This window comes from Molothrus aeneus, chromosome 6 (genome assembly GCF_037042795.1).
Source record: "Molothrus aeneus isolate 106 chromosome 6, BPBGC_Maene_1.0, whole genome shotgun sequence".
Classification (NCBI taxonomy): Eukaryota; Metazoa; Chordata; class Aves; order Passeriformes; family Icteridae; genus Molothrus; species Molothrus aeneus.
The window spans coordinates 29134001-29151338 of record NC_089651.1 but is presented as its reverse complement, the minus strand read 5'-3'; the positions used below and the strand labels follow the sequence as shown (position 1 = coordinate 29151338).

At 41.8% G+C, this 17338-nt stretch overlaps 1 protein-coding gene across 1 annotated transcript; it reads right to left on the bottom strand.

Annotated features, from left to right (window-relative positions):
• Positions 1–10460: 10460 nt before the first annotated feature.
• On the bottom strand, positions 10461–17169 carry ERH (ERH mRNA splicing and mitosis factor). Its single transcript, XM_066551984.1, has 4 exons — positions 17054–17169; positions 13928–14015; positions 12732–12852; positions 10461–10945 (listed from the first exon to the last, which is right to left on the bottom strand). The coding sequence occupies exons 1-4, from the start codon at positions 17054–17056 to the stop codon at positions 10843–10845; spliced, it is 315 nt and encodes a 104-aa protein (XP_066408081.1). The 5' UTR covers positions 17057–17169; the 3' UTR covers positions 10461–10842.
• Between the last annotated feature and the right edge of the window lie 169 nt (positions 17170–17338).

Below are 17338 nucleotides of genomic sequence, written 5' to 3'. Positions count from 1 at the left end.
ATAATTACCATATCTAAGTCGAGAAGCCATTTTTCCCTGCAAACACCTGATGCTCATTAGCAACATTTAACGTGTCACACATCACCTCTGTTTACTCTAAACTTTCATGGCAGGAGTTTGTCAGATATCTGCAAGTACTGAGCTCATGCTGAAGAGTCTGAGAAAGCTCTAGAGCACAAATCTTCTGTCCTGAGAGGGAGAGGTCTGTATTTCTTCAGAACGGTTCAATTTCTCCCTCCCAGTTTCATGTTGATCTTGTTGAAATAAATAGTGCCAGTGACCTACACCAGCCTGGCAGCAGTGTAAGCCAGGTAGACAAATCAGAGATGAGCTTAGCCTGGAGCAGCAGGGCTGTACAAAAGTTGGTTTCTACCTGTCTTTGCAGCTTCTCTTTCCCAGGGTAGAACAGGATACAGCTGGGTCACTGGTGGGTACCTGCAGCATCCCAGAGCCCTTGGCAGGACCAGCAGCTGCCAGCACAGCTGGAGCCCCTTTGCCCAGGGACATCTGTAGCACCTGCTGAACTGTGAATCCCCCAGGGCTGCCACAAGGCTCTGCACTGGCTTTCCCAGAGTCCTGCTAGGGAAATCCATAGGAGGGCATTGCTTGCTATGCCTCACATAGCTGGCAGGAATCACCCCCACCCTTGTACCAATGCAATGTATCAGCAGGAACAGACTCTTTGGGAAACTGGTGTTTCCCAAGGTGGAGCTGTTCCGAGCTCTGCCTATTAAAGCTCTTCTCCTTTGGACTTCACATGATAATAAAGCTTGGTTTGAATAAAGGATGTATGGTTCTAACCTAGTGGTTGAAGAGCTTTCAGTCTCTGGAGCAAGGCCTGGAGTCCCAAGATTACTTCAGGAATTACTTTGCATTTTTATTCAGCAACTATTTAATTTCAAGCTCATAAACAGCCTTTGGAACAGTGCCTGGAATGAAAGACCTTCCTGTGAATACCCCAGCTGCTACTAGGAAATTATAATTACTTTCCCTCTGGTGTAGGTCATCCTCAGATTTTCCATACCAAGGATTTCAAAAGACCCTCATCATAAGACATTCAACATTTTGTCTTCTAATCCTTCTTGCCAGCCCTAGACAAGCCTATGCAGCTTGGTGAAATAGAGAAAGCTTTGGCACTTGTCTTTCTATTTATTTGCAATAGCTGTGTTTGGAGGAGGCTTACCAAATCAAGTAAAATGGAGGAACAATTTATTTATGAGTTCCTTAGCACTTAGTCACACAGGTGGACTGAACACAGCTGAGACTGGACTGCTTCTGTGTGGGTGTTGAAGTGGATCCTGAATTGTGAAGACTGAAATGTGCATATCTGGTGTGTATCCAGTTTTGGACAACTACTGAACATTTTACAATTCCAAAAATCTAATGATCCAAACGATTCAAGTCCCACCCACACCCTTTGGATATAGGCTTCTGGACACCAAACATCATCTGGGGTGCAGCCTGGAAAAGAGTTTGAAATCATCTGACTTTGAGTGGTGTTTTGGCTAGGATGCCACAAATCCCCTTTAATGCACGCTTCTTAAACTTCTTATTCAAATGTCTCATTTGAATAATGTGTGCTTCATTACCATAGGGGTTCTTATCCTGCAATACCTTGCAAACAAGGCTGAAGGTGTCCGAGCGAGGGGAGGTCACAGGACCCTTTCATGGGTGTGCTTTGCATGGTAATGCTGTCAGCTGTGACCTGTGTGAGCTCAAGAGCCTCCAGACACCAGGTTCATTAGTAAAAAGGATGATAAAATCTCAGAGTTTTTTTTGTTGTTGGTTTTTTTTTTTGTGTTGCTCAGAGAAAAAGCAGACACTGCTGTACAAATTCCCTCTGAATTAGCAGTAAAACCTGACCCAGAGGACTGTGAGCATGTGTGAGAAGGGTTATCTGGGGGCTCTCCCTCATACCCCAGGGTTCCCACCAGCTGATCTGTTCAATCACATCTTAATCTGACCATAATCCCAGCGAGTGAGTGAAAGGGAGCCAGCTGGAAAGGGCCAGTGCCTGCTGCAGTGATGAGTGACCAGGCAGGTCCTGAAAGCTGTAAGAGGTTTTAAGAAGATCAATATTCCTTGTGCACTTGTTTCTAATTGGGCTTTATTGCAGGTCTCTGATTCATGCAGTTCATTAAATAGACTCAGATGGAGTTTCTATAACTGAGTTTAAACTCCTAAGGCACAGGATCGAAATAGCAGCAGCGAGCAATTGCCAAGGCCCCTAGAACTCATCTGGAGAAGTAATTGCAAGAGTGCTGAAGCATTAGACTTCAAAGAAATGTGGATGTGGCTAAATCAGTGTTATTAATTACATTTAAGTTTACCAAAAAAGGTTATCTGCCATGTTAAGGGTCACTTTAAAAACTATCCAGTGCCATGAAGTACATATTTCAACTGATTTGTTGCACCACTTCCATTCTGGAGCAAGTATTTTCTGAGTTTTTGTGAAGCCCACCCGTAAACAGCTCCTAAACAGTAAGAGTATCAGCTAGAGTTACATCATCACCAGGTCTCTCATTCTCAGGACATCATGCCCAAAACATCAAACTTGTGGAAACAACGAGGAAAATATATGGAAAGTATATGGAAAAAACCACTATCTTTCTACCTTAGGTCTGAAACCCTTTCATCTTCCCTGCAAAATATCTGTGGAAGATGTTTGCCAAGTGAATAAAAAACATCCAGCAAACCCCCCCAACAGCAGAGTTCCTCTGTATATCTGATCAGATACAAGTGCCACCAGGCTCATTAACCTGTTCCTGTCAGTGACCTACACCAAGTGTCTAGGGACAAACCTAGGAACAGGGCAATTGCATGGCAGTCCCTCTCCCAAAACACTCTCAGGGCCCTCAGTTACTTCTGATGCACTGATACCCTGACCCAGGGCTGTCATCCTTGCATCTAACAGCCACCATGGGTTTCTCTTTATAAATAGGCTTATCTAAGTAAATTGGAAGAAGGTATGTTTCCATTCTCTGAGGATGCTCTGCATTAACTAATTAGCACTACTTATTGCTAGTTAAGGTATCAGATTTTTGACAAAGGTAGAGCAGGAGATTATCAGTTATGTGGATGCATGTGTAAGGAGGGAAAACGAGGAAGTGCACCAAAGTGCTCATCATCATTTAACTGCTCAGCTGGCATGGGGCTGAGAACTGCATTTTACTCTTACATTCTTCCAGGAGCTAAGGGAGAGTCTGGGCCAGACACACAGGTAATTTTTTCCATCATAATTATGTGTCAAATACATTGAGGCTGGATCTGTTCTTTTCCCTGCAAGTAGGTTGGAGTGATGTCTAACTTCTAAAGACAGCATGCCTGGAGGTAGTAATGAATTTTCTATAGAAATAGTTTAAATAGAGAAGTCAGATTTATGGAGCTTAAGATGTGTTATTTGAGGTGTCCTTGGGGGCAGGTGGAGGCTGATAAAAGCCCTCCTGGCTGCTGTTCCCTCATAAAGGCACGTGGGGCTCTAAGTGAGCTGCTGAGGTGTGCCCAAGGAGAAAGGGGTCTGAGGAGTGACACAGACAGGGAAGCCAGCACACTAAGCAGAGAGCTGCCTAGGTTATACAACATGCTATCAAAATGTTTAGTCCATTAATTGTAAGCTGGAGGGAGGTGCCTGTTTTTCCTTGGACTTTTCAGAAGGGAAATACCTCCTGGAGCTATGGCTGACCTGATTTGGGTGCCTTTCTGCCAAGAAACAGAGCAACACAGTTAAATGTAGCTCTTACTCTGTTTATATCAGACAAGCTTTGAGTTCTCTGGAATATCTGAGGTGAGTGTCCTCATTAAGATCAAATACTTGGTTATTCTCATGTGTTTCTTAAGCTTTCTAGTTGAAGTTATTTAATTTTGCATGAATAATGAGTGCTTTTACTTGGACGTGATAGAGGCAAGGAATAGAGGGTGCACTGAACAATTGTGTGGCAAACATAAAAACAAAACATGCAATTTTAGGGGGCATTGAATTATTAATTCCTGGTTAAGACTAAAGCAATATCATTACTACAGTATGAAAGGCTGGTAATCTTCATTTGGAGCTGCAGGTGCAGCTGATGCAATGGTTATTTCATTGAACTAGGTTCAAAGACAGGAAAACCTGGAGAAAACTGCTAGCATTAGCAGGGGACAAACATAAATTAAATAGAAATTGAAATTAAACTCACTTGGCACAGAATTTAGGATACTAATGAAATGTGTTCAAGAAAACTATGGCAAGCCAGACAAGGAAAGTAGCCCTGGTTTGGCACTGGCTAAATTTCTAGAGACTGTGAGGATGGAGAAGAAACAATTCTGGATTTGGGGAATGCACTTTGAAGAGAAGATTTGAACACTTACTCTGCTTGCTATGTGCTGGTTAGTGCTTCTACTGCATTCTAGTGGAATAGCTGTACAAGCCAAGAATTCCCTCAGGGACCAAGTTAATGTATTGAGAGATAAAGAAATCCCCCCCTGCCCCTCATTTCTTTCTTGAACCTGAAAATAGCCATCATTAAGAAAGAAATGTGAAGCAAGGTTTATATTTTGCTCTGGCAGCACAGACTTTCCACTTTCCTTGCAAGTACATGACTTGATACTGCAGGAAGATGCCTTTGCCTCCGATAAGGGGATTGGTGTGGAAGCACAGGTGCAATTGCTTTTTTCTGCATTGCCATGTAGGGCCTGCTTCTTACCTTCCCCTGGCATTTTGCAATGCCTCTGAGCTTTCCCCCTTATACTACATCACAGATTTCTCAGGCCTTTATATATTTTTTTCCTTCTTGTACTTGAAAGCTGGAAAGGTGTGGGGAGTATGGAGGGTTGCATCTGGGTGGCAAGTCTGATGACCTCTAGGGACTTAACCTCTGTGGCAAGGCATTATTCTCAGTGTCCCATGTGACCCTTCATTCATATGAAGACAACATGAGAACAAAATCAAATTTGACCCTTCTGCACCCTGTTTTTATCACTGCACCCTGTTTTTATTACTATTCTGTAACCTAGTGAATGCTACTCTTGTCACCCAAATCCACTCATAAATACATGATGGCTTACCATTTTCAGCACTGTCATCAGTGGCCTGGGGAATACTGAGTTCGAGCAGCTGTATGAAACTGGTCAGAGTAGGGACTCAGATTTCTCATTTTTCGTGACATGGGGTTTTCTCAATAGAAAAATGGCTAGTTTAGATTGGAAGAGAGGTCCAGGAGTTGTCTAGTCAAATGCTGCTCAGAGTGGGTCTAATGGGTCTAATCAATCAGCACTCTGTCAATTCTTGAATATCTCCAAGGATGGACATTCCCCACCTCTCAGGGCAGCAGGTTTGTGTTGTGTGTGTGTAGCCCAGTGCTCATAGTAACTAAGAAGATAGTTTAAATTTGGGCGTGTGTTTCCTGCATGGCTGATGAAGTGATGCAGAAGCAGCAATGAAATACACTAGATGTGAAGCACCAGTGCATTAGAGATCAGGGCAGCACAAGTGCTGGATCTAGTCAGTGGCAGAGCCCAGACACTACAGCCTCCAAGTACACTGCCACATGTTTCACCTCTGCAGCTCTTGTTGACTTACCTGGCACAACCACAGGCAGGCAGCAGCTACAGAGCTCCAGATGTGTGGATGTCACTGATGCACAGGACAGCCCACAGTAACAGTCTTGGTTGGGGACTGTGGAGACACTTCAGGGGGTACAGCAGCAGATGACTCAGGGGTGTACAAAATTGGTAACAAAATCCTTGCTAATGCTCACCAGGAATGGTGCTGAGCAGGCATATGGAGCATGCAGGTTTTACTTGTGTGTCACTGCAAACTCAGCACAAAGAGTTTGAATAAAACCTATGAATTGGAGCTATGCCCAAACTTCATCCAGATAAAATGTTCCTGTAGGCATAGTTAAGATTACAGTAATGAGAAAACTAATTCCTACAATCTAATGCTCTCCTATGACAAATCAAGACAGGTTTTACCTTAATCCTTTTCAGATATAGTGAGGAAGAAGCATATATTAGTGGGTGATAATAGAGAGCTGCTTTCTACTGTGCAAAGCTGAGCATCTCCATTCAGTGAGTTTCAGTGGTAGATTCATTCCCTGCTGTTTCCGTGAATGGTACCTTGTATTTGGGCAACACTGAGTAACATTATAGCAGACAGTACACTCAGTGTGGAAAACTTGAGGGAATTGACTAGTACAACAGAGGTGCAAAATTAATTTTCTATTTTAACTGATGTACTCTTGCCGATTATCTATGGTTAGTAAAAATTATTTATCATTTTACCTTAAAGTCAATGCTTTTAGACTTCAAAGGCCAGTGGGTACCTAAAATGAGTGGCTCAGGTGCTCACTGAGGCTAAGAATCTTTAGCCTCACCCACAGCCCATCTCCTGCTGGACAACTGCTAACTGAAACTCCCTGCCCCCCCCGAACCTATGATAACAGTAAACCAATTTGTTTCAATGCTCACCAGGGTCTAGAAAACAAGTTTCAGAGCTATTGAAAATCAGGAGGTTTTAATTGTTCTGCACTTGTAACCTAGCTACCCTTGATTTTTCTGGGTTTTTTTTTTTTTTTGATGGAGCAAGTTTTCAGTGTAGCTGAGTTCCAGTACAATCAGACCCTTACTCAGTGGGGATTGCAAATGTACATAACTCTTATATACTCCAAAGTCAAGCAGCTGGAGCTTTCCCCTCTTCCTTCTGAGAGTAAGTCATCCTAAGAAGCATCTGTGCTTTCAGTGCATCATGAACCAGCACAAACTGCTTGGCACATGGCAATAATGAGAACCCAACCAGCAATTTTACAACTTACCCTTTTCTAATGCAAGTCAAAAAAATCTTTCAACCATGAAAATATTGCGGGTAGTCAAGTCTCCTCTTGCTGTAAACAGGTTTATTAGTTACTCAGGAAGATAATGAGGTGGTCTTGACTACTTCTTTTTTCCTCCACTGTACATTGACAATGGTGATAAGCACAAGAACAGACTAATCTAGCCATGATGCTACTTTCCTGCTGTGCTTATAATGCATTGTGATGGATGTCAGGATTTCAGTCTATTTTAAAAGAACATGATGATGGAAGCAATAGTAGGCAAGTATTTTAACTATCTAGCTTATTTCACCCTCAGAGCAGGAAGGCAAACTCAATTCTGCTTTTCACAATTCTCCTTCAGCATACTGAAGGAGGCTGCAGAGTGGGATTCCTGTAAGAATGACCCTGGTATTATTGTGGTGTCAAACACAACTCACAGTCTAATCTTAGTGGGATTACTCCCTGACCCAGTGCGTTACTGACTGGCAGGAGCTTGCAATGGTAGATAAATGGGATCTTTATACATACACCAATTTATCTATTGTGCTTGTCCTTGTTTTCAAATATCAGGTTTTGGGTATCTCTAAATGACCAGCTGCTCTGCTTGTTGGTGCTGACTAGCAGTCCTGTTCTCCCCTTCCCCACAACACCCAGTATCCCTTTGGTACAATAGTGTAAAGCAGCATTATACCTTTCAACAGCAGGGAACTGCTACTTCAGCTCAGCCACTTCACATAACTTCACCCTACTAATTTGCTTAGTGAACAGCCCTGCCAAGACATGAGTTGTGCCAGCCTGGTCATTCCTCAACTTGCAGTCCATGGCAGGCAGTCCAGAAACTGTGGGAGGACTTCCCAAGTCTGTGATTAGCAAAGAAGCAGCATGGCTCACAGCTCCACAAGGCAAGCACCTCAATTCCTCTGCAGTCATGGCAAACAGCTCATACAGCTCCTTGGTCTGAGGCTAGGCTTTCTTAATGAACTTGCTTTTTAAAAAAATTAAGTATTTCTACACACTTGGAAATACTAGGTCTCTGGATTCCATTCTTAATCCCTGTTTTAAAATACTGTACCACTCTCCTGGAGAAGCAGCCAATATAATTTCCTTTGTCATTTACTCCCACACTGTAGCAGGCATGACCAGCACAGTTACTTGTATCTATCCATACCTAAGAAGCCCCAGAAAATTTGCTGCAGGCAAAGCATGCATGGGATGACAGATTCTTTTTTGATTCCTTTTCTGTAATCATACCATTTTTAATGGCTTTACCTGCAAAATGCTGCTACTGAACCTCACTTTTATAGTAGGTGAACTTGGGCAATTAGCAGTACCTTGCTATCAAAGTGCTGATGCCTCTGAGGGCAAGTGCAACTGCAGGAGGTACAACATGCCCTGCTGCCATCCATTCCTCAGTAGGAGCAAAGAAGCAAAGTGAAGTCACTTTTCACAGTCTGCTACAAGAGCCTACAGTACTAGAGTGCATGTAATAAGTTTCCAAGTGCTCATAACCCTCTCCACTAAATTTCTGAAGGCACCGATGGTTAGTGGGAGACAACTTTCCAGATTCTTCTTTCTAGCTTGTTGCATATTCGATAGATACTGTAGCATTCTTTCTCCCTTTCAGTGTATTTGGTCAGGTGCTCAGCTCAGCAGCAAATCTATTGTTTCATAAATAGGTAATGAAGTAAAATGCAGCGAAGTATTATGGAAAACAGCAGCTCAAGAACTATGCACTAGAGTTGTATCTAGTAGCTTATTTCAGAAAAACAGACCTGTAGCTGGATGAAGAGGGGGAAAAGAGATGATGCCCAAATCCCTTCTTCTGAAGTGGCTTACAGACCACACTTTTCTATCTGCAGAAGGCCAAATCTGGCTCCAGAGATATTAAAGGACCACTTACTTGCATTTTTCAATTCTGTGAAAACTTCCACTAGTGAAATGACGACAGCAGTCTGTATGTTTAAAAAAAAGTGAAGTAACCTTTAGGTTAAAGATTGCAACCTTCTACTTTCCAAAACACTAAAAATCATATCTTCACAAAGTCCCTTTCAAAAAGCAGAAAGGTTAATTACCACCTCCTTTAAAGTAACTTCTTCCTATTTTCTGTTTGAATATAAGAAATTTGTATTTTATACTTGTTGACTGGTCTGAGTTTGCACAGTTATCATAGTAGAGTCAAAATCAAGGAAGATTTTCTTAAATCAGACTAAACATAAGGTACCTTTGAAGGAAGAGCTGTGCTGTGTTCCAACACCTGATACTAGAGATTCAGCATAGTCCTTTGTCCTTTTCACAGTAAGGAAAGAGATCACATTGCTGGTTGTTCTTAAATTGAAAGCAAGCCCATAGAATGAGGTAAATGCTTATTTGGCTTCACTTAAAGACTGCAAAATTTCATCCAAGAGAACACTGGAAATTTTACAAAAAAAAAAAATTGAAATTAACCTCAAACATGTTAGGAGAGAGCATGTTATTTTAGTATGTGCTATTCAGGAGGATAAACTATAAAAGCTTTAAAAATAACACTGCTTGTATTAAATCTGAATGTTATTATATGGGCAATAGTGAATTTTTTAAGTATTACTTACTGTATTCAAGCTGGATATAAAACTTACATGCCCCGAAGTAATTTTGGATTTAATAATCTTAAGTGTACTAATATATTTTCTGACCTACAATGTTTTGAAAATCAGTATTCATTATAAAAGAAGCATGTTCTGATGTTAGCAGATTGAATTTATTCCTTGTCACTATAAATTCTAGAGCTAGTAGGTCTAATCTCCAACTTGTATTGGTGCTGAGAGGTTTAACACCCTCACCCAGTTTCTTTCTAAGAATTTATATCCCTTCAGTAATTTGATTCCCAGTCTTCAGCAGCTATTACTTATCACTTAAGTAAAGCTACTTTCATTGAAGGTTTACTATAGACAGTCACTTTGCCTCAGATTCTTTTCAGCCAGTGCATTTGCTGTGAGGTCCATCAGAAACTATTGATGTGTATTAGGAAATTAAGTGCATCAGAGAGAATTGCATTCCTCTGTCAATTCCAGAACCGCTCTTGGTTAAGTGTAATCTGTACAGTCTGTTCCTACAGCAGGCAAACTCTAAAGGCACAAAGTAACACACCAGCCTTTCTTTTCTACCTGCTCTATTTTTTGGTCTGATGTGTCCCCCAATCCAAATCTTTTCAGTACAGCAAAATTACAGAAACATCAGCATTTAAGATAGACGGAGGCACACCTAACTTACAGTGGGGGTAAACAGTTAAGTCTTTATCTTATGTACAGAGAAAATTAAGTTTGGGGCAGATTTTCATGGGAGCAATCTGCTTTGTCTATTCCTTTCTTGGGGGAAAATTGTAAGCAGACTAATTCAAGGGGCCTGTGATGTCATACATTCAGCCTGCTCTTATCCATCACCAATTCCAGAGCAGACACACCTACATAAAATGCCTTGTAGAAAGATCAGCTGTGCAGTGCAAAAGGATTGCTGTGTTTCCCAAAGATGCCCAGGGAGAACCACCAAGACTAAGCCAGAATTTGAGGTGTTCTGTAATACAGGAAACAACTGCTGCTTCAGTCCACATGACCTTTCAAGCCATATCCCTTGGATAACAGGGAAAAAAAGATTTTTATTTTTTGGCAGGAACCACAAAATTGAGCACTCAAGTTTTAACTAAAGGGTAGATTTTTATTTCCCATTAAGACATCTCAAGGACATAACTGAATGTAAAAAACCCACAGAGGGGCACATACAGCAAATGTGGTGAAGTACAATGTGAACAGCCCCAGGGGTTCAAATAAGGTAGGACCATTAGCAAACTGGAGGAAAAAACCCAAAACTCTGCTGAAGATGTTGTACTTTCTTCTCCATTTACACTGAAAAAAATTCCAATCCAACAAAATCCTTGTATCTCTAAAAACACAATCAGTCCTGGCTAATGAGTTTATCAAGATGGCAACAGGATGACTATAATACAAAACGTTCACCACTACACTCTGTACACAGCTGTTGTCCAAACCCCCAAACCCACGTAGCAATGGTGCCCCCATTATTTGCTTGCTTGCTGTGCCTGCCTGCGGAGGAGAACGTAGATCTTCTCCTTTATCCAGTCTTTGTTGTAGGGTTGGTATGTCTGAGTATCAGCACGGTAACTGCAGAGGAAACAAGAAATGTCAGTCTGCTCTGTGGTACATCTACCAGAAGAACTTCACAAACAATTAATTGTCCTCAAGTGTATGAGGCAGAAAGTGGTGTACAGAAGGTAGTATCAGAACTAGGTGGGAATTGCCACTTAACAAATGGATTTATCCTGTTCTCTATAAAACAGCTGTCCAGCAGATCTGACTGAGCCTGAAACAAAACGAGATGCTCCAAGCACTACTGAGTGACTGGAACACTGTGTTCACATTTTAATTCATGCATTTAATTACTTAAGGGAGACAGCAAGTAGAGAATCTTAGCATTCTAGAGCTCAGCCTGCAGAAGAATAGTTCCACCAGGAAACAATCTAATTTGTCTTAATGAGTCAAACACTTCTTCAACATTACTTCAAGGATTTATTTAAGCTTTCAAGTGTTGAACTTCTGTGTGGAATCCTTTAAAAATTTTTAAGATCAAATTTTTTCAGGAGCAAAGGCAGATTCACAGATGGATGACAAAGGATTCTTGCCAGTTGGCACTGAGGACAAGCTTACACCTAACAAGGATACTTTATAAAAAGCAAACTGAAAACAAGAACCCACAGATACATTTTCTTTGCTATTCAAGGATAGTTGATAAAAGCAGTCCACTTGCAAGGGCCAGAGAATTCAGTTACTCAGGGCATGTTCAATTAAAACAGAACAAGACTGAAAAATGAAAGCAATCTGAGTGAAGGTCTGTGTAGGCTCATGCCCTCCTATTTTGTTCATGAAGATGGTACTTTCAGTGAATGATTCAAGAACCACTGAAGTCCTGGACAGTCTTTAAATCCTGATGTACTTTTATTTCCGATAGATAAGAAGGGTGAGAGGGACAGTGGTAAGAAGGTAAGTAAAAATCCCAAGTTAACTCATTCCAGAACAATTTATAGTTCTTACCTAAGGAAAAGTCCCTAAGCATGATGTTTCTAAGGAAGTCTTACTATTTAAACCTCAGCATGATGGCATCAAGGCCAAACAAAGAGCTTCAATGTATGTTCATACAGCAGTAGTTCTAGTGCAATGTCACAAATGCTACTTTCAGGAAAAGTTACTGATTTCTACCCTCCATCCCCAAATCCTTTTATAATGCTACACAGCAAGAGCAGACATCAAGTACTTCAGGAAATCTCTGTGAAGAAGATGCGTCTCTTACACCTTGTGCTATGTGTGCCATCTGGTGGAAAACTATGAGCTGAAGTAGAATTTGGCATGACACTGATTTTAGAAGCCTAATTAAAAAAGGCACAAGACTATCCTAGACAACAGTTGCTACCACCTAAAACAAGTGGCTAGTTTCAGTCTGTTAGATAAACTTTTATCTTGCTGTATCTTGATCAAAACAAACTTTTGGCTGCAATGCACTTCTGTAGCCTTCTACTCTACCATAAGTACTGCCCTCAGCTGAGAAAAATTCTGTAACCATTCTGCCTCCTGAGGGACTGTACTAACAGCAAAAAGGGAAATTTAAACAGATTCTAGTAGTAATAAAACAGTCATAAAAACTGCTGGATTTCAGTCAGCTTCAATGTGAGTGAAATCCAAGTGGAACTGTTAGTTTGTAAGCCTTTAGAGGTACCTTGTATCTATGCACTTAATTGGACTGGGAACTTGCTAGGGCAGCTGCACTACTGCTGTACTGCAGTTAGTGCTAAAAACCACACAAAACAGCATTCTGTTAAACTCTCATAGAAGAGTTTAGAGGGAAGACTTGTGACTTTCCTAAGTCACTGAAATGGACTTGTACAACTGAACTTACACAAGACAGCTGAGGTCTGCCAAGTCATCAATGAAGTCAAACAATTGGCTGATATCATATGTAATGGATGGACTGTTGGGATTCATTCTCTTCAGATGCTCTTCATACATTTTACAGACTCCTACAGAGAAACAAGATTAACCATGCAATATTAAAAGACTGTATAAGCTGAAACTTTTTCAGCTCTTGATCCACAAATAAAAGTTTAGAGATTACCACTGTAAAAGCAATCAGATTTTCTAGAGCTGAAATTCTTTTGTTCCCGGCAATTTGCATTGAAACGTAATACTATAAAATCAGGTAAGATGCATGGAAAGAAAAGTGTTCATCATCTAGGGGAAAACCTTTTAGTTCTGTCAAATATATAATTTTCCATGCAGTAAGCTCCAACAGACATCTGGAACTCCTTCTAATAATTTTAAGACAGAAATTAGAACACACTCCTACTGCACAAACACCTGAGAAACAGAAGAACTCATAAGAATGATCATTCTTGATCCAAGAGTCAAACAGAGTATTGAGGTAAGTGACAGCACAAACCTGTATATACATTTAAAACACTTTTATTTATTTAAACTAGTCCACTAATAATTCAGATACATTTGAGAAGAATGTAATATTAAAATGAGCACAGAGACTTTGTTATGCTTTTGGTTCCCCCACAAAACCTCCTGCAAGATTAATGTTAAGTGAACTACAGCTCTAATATTTCAATTTTCTTCCAATGGCCATTATGTGTATCAAAGTTTTGCAGGATCTTTACTCTGACACATGTGCCACGAGACTGCAAATGACATATCAATTGCACACAATCCATTATTTAATATAGTATTTCCAGCAGCAGTCTTTGCCTTACAATGCTAAGAAAAGAATAGTGAGAATTAAGTGCTGATCCTGCAATGAATTGCATTGAAACAAGTCTGCTGCATGAAAGAAAGAATATCAGCTACTCTGCCAAACTGGATGTTTCATCTAGTTAAATCAAAACCAGACATTAAATAGAAAAAGGAAGTTTTAGAAACAAATAATAACTAGTTTTTAGTTTGCTAGAACATTAGTAAGCTAAAAACATGGGGGTTTTTGTGAATGACCTTTGAAAAATATGAAGAGCAACTTATTTTCTTATTAAGTTTGTGAGTATGTCAAAAAGAGGATTTTAACAACAGTTTTTAACTCCCATGTCTGCATCCACCCACCTTCCATGCATTCATTCACCGATTCATAATCAGCATATGTTCTGCCTTCTGGCCTCTTGGTGGGCTGGACAAGTAGAATTGTGTGAGACTGGAAAACAAAACAAACACAAAAATACAGGTTACTTGCACACTTTGAATGATTTTTGTTTAAGTTATTTATATAAAAGAAGGAGTAAAAAGACGTGTAATGGTAAAATATTAGACTAGCAATCAAGGACGCAGACATTTTCCACACAGCATTTACTATTTATATAAGCTGTGTTACTAAGTTTTGGTTCCAACAAGTCCTATCAATCTTTATGGAACTTTAAAATGTGTAGAATCACCAGTAATGCCGCTACTGTGTTGAAAAAAAAAATACCACAGAAAGAGTTTATATTTAGACAGACAAGCAAAGCAATGAAGTCAATGTGTAAGAGCTGTGGCATTAGTGTGTTTAATTATTTTATTCCAAATGCAAGCTGTTAGTAAAATTTTCAATGCCCCAAATTTTTTTGCTCAAATTTTTAATTAGAGCAAAGAGGGGACCCAACTTAACCATAGTGTCACCTGAAAGATTTTAACGAAATTAGCTATTTTGAGTTATTGATTTCACTTCAAGGGAACACTAATGATACAATAAATCTGCACTTAGGAACCCAAGATTATTTCTTGCAAAACAGATGTACTGGTTTTTCCCACTTCAATGGGTTTACTCAAACAGTAATTACGGCACAGAAAACTGTTCCAAATGTTGGAGTCCATAAGCTTGTTCTTCTGCAGCGAAGGCTTAGATGACTGCACACTCTGTGGCTTCCATTATTTCCATAACATTTTTCACTTGGCTGCAGCAAGTAATTTGAGCAAAGAAGCAAGATTTTTGAAGTGTACACAATCTGTGATCTAATTAACAGGTTGTATACCACAGAAAGTTTGCAAGCAAGCTGCAAATGGCCGTTTCCAGTGCTGCTAATTGGATCCAACATTTTCAGTGCTAATGTCTGAGGTGAGCATTAGCATAGCACAGAGGCAACTGCAGAGTAAGACATCCTTTTACTTAGATTAATCAGTGGCTGACAGAAAAATCCTGACCCATACTTTGGAAATCAGTGAATATACCAATTCAGTGCTCGTGAAAAGCAGTGACAGAGAAATGGCAAATGTTAGGATTTACAGGGAAAAAACCCAAACAACAGGACAAATTCTTATCCCATAACTGACAGTGTTCCGATCCTTGGAATACAGTTTTAGTTCTTCAAATTGTTTCAACACAGCAGTAGCAGATTCTGAGAAGTTCAGGAAAATGTTACACAGAGAAAAAGAAGGAGCAAGACTTTTCCTAATCAGAAATGGAAAAAGGGGAATTCTGAGCTGCACACTCTAGCAACAAAAATCATACAAAGGAGAGTAGATAATTTAAATCCACTTTCATGTATGCCAGAGTATGATTGATTTGAAGGGAATTCCCCAAGGGGGGCTGGTATCTGGCTGTTCCTAAGTGCGTTGTACTTGAACAGGCATGTCTTAGCAGGGAGTCCAAATGACTGCCAAAGATTACCATAAAATAATTTTTCCAGTACTATCATTTTGATTAGATGGTCACTGAGAGGTGCTAAATGAATGTATAAATTCTGAAATTATCCAAATAATCAGATATTAGAAAAATCAATGAGCCAGACATGTAAGCCAGTTCCTTCAGAACTTCACAGCAGAAATCATTTGGGCTTCTGCCTTTAAGCCATTTATCACTTCAGAGAATATACAATATCTGTTATCAGATACTGGCCCAGGAAAATATTTAAATTAATGCCATTGGATCACGTGTATTGTAGAATTAATGCTTTTCAAACATTTCTTTGGGAACTTGACATTATTTTACTTTAAAGGAAAAAAAATTGTTTGATTTGATAAAAATTGCTGGTCCTGTCCTACCATATAGGTACAAAAAAATGGCAAGTTCAGAAGCCTGTGGGAAGGCTCCTCTATTACCTGCCCCATGTGCCTAGGTGACAAAACCAAAACAAGGGAAAATCCGTAAACCTTTCTGCCTTAGCACCAGTTACCTGGAGAAACTCAATCTGGACCATTATTATGATGATACATATGTCGAATTTCTTTGCATTTTCCTTAAAAGCACAGTGGTACTGGCTGCTTTGAAGCAGACCACAGAATGAGACACCACATAGTTTATATTATACCAATTCCAAACTTCTAGAGAGCACTTTAGAAATTGCTCCTGCTACTGAAGGCAGAACCCTGTACAACTGGTTAAGGCAGTGCCAAGAGCCAAACCAGTAGGTCTTAAAAGCTGTGCAGCATCTGCCCAAAGAGACTTCCACCATTTGTAGTGTATTTAACCGTAAAGTGAAAAAAAGAAAAAAAAAAGCCCCGATACAATAAAAGCAGAAGATAAACGCATATTGTAAGGGTAAGATATGCAGTGATGCAAATACCAACCAGCAGCACACTGAACACACCGAAATGCCAAGCAGAAAAATTGGTCTAAGGCCTCCCTTTCATGCTGGCCAACAGGGACAGGGCCTGTAGCTGCTCATCATGGCCGAAGCCAACTGCTCTGAAGCAAGAACCAGGCAGACACGGAACTTCGCCGCAAACCGACAAGCAGCTGTCCTCCCACCGCACAGCGACAACTTGTTTCAGCACATCTTCATTTATTAGACGAGTGCAACAAACCGTATTGATAGGGAGGCCTTTGAGCTTCAGCGTGCCATTCCCAGAGCCCATCAACGCAAGCTCCCGCCTTTCCCTCCTCCGAGCAGAGGGGAGGAGCAGGGAGAACAGCATGGAAAGCGCAAATCAGCCATTTAAGGCCGGCTCGCTCGGCGGGCGACACTCGTGGGAAGCGCTGGGCTCCAAGCAGCGCCCTGAGAGGGGGCCGACGGTGCCGGGGAGAGGGGCGGGAGCCTCCAGCGCGCCACTCGCCGAGTGCCGCCGCCGCCTTTGTGCCCCCGCCCCGTCCGGCCCTGCCCCGCCAAAACGTGCAGCCGCCCGCCCGGGCCCGCACCACCGGCGGCGGCCTTCCCGCCCGCAGTAGCCCGGGGGACAGGGAAGGGAGGGTAAGGGAAGGCTGCCCTGGCGGGCGCGGTGTGCACGAAACGCAGCGATCCGCTCCCGTCCCGCTCTCACCATGGCGGCTCCGCTCCTTCAGCACCGCCGGGTAGAAGTGGCGCGCGGCGATCCCCCACAGGCCCCCGCGCCCGCCGGAAGCGCCGCAGCGCCAACGGCCGCCACCATAGAGCCGCTCGCGCCAGAGCGCCGCGCGCGCACGCGCCCGCAGGGCCGGCAGCCAGGCTGGCGGGGCGGGGCGCGGCCGCCGCCATCTTTGGTGAGGGAGCCGCTCGCGGTCCGTCGCGGACCAAGGCGCCGCCTGCCATGTTGGAGTCGGGCAGCGGGCGGGGCGGGGCGGGCGCG

Bases quoted from the DNA above. Each gene is read 5' to 3' on its own strand.
- ERH (XM_066551984.1), bottom strand. The intron at 12,853-13,927 runs GTGGGTGGATGC...GTTTCTCTGTAG, and splicing joins GGTGAATGAATGCATGGAAG to GAGTCTGTAAAATGTATGAA. The intron at 10,946-12,731 runs GTAAGTTCAGTT...TTTCCTCTGCAG, and splicing joins GCAGACCTCAGCTGTCTTGT to TTACCGTGCTGATACTCAGA.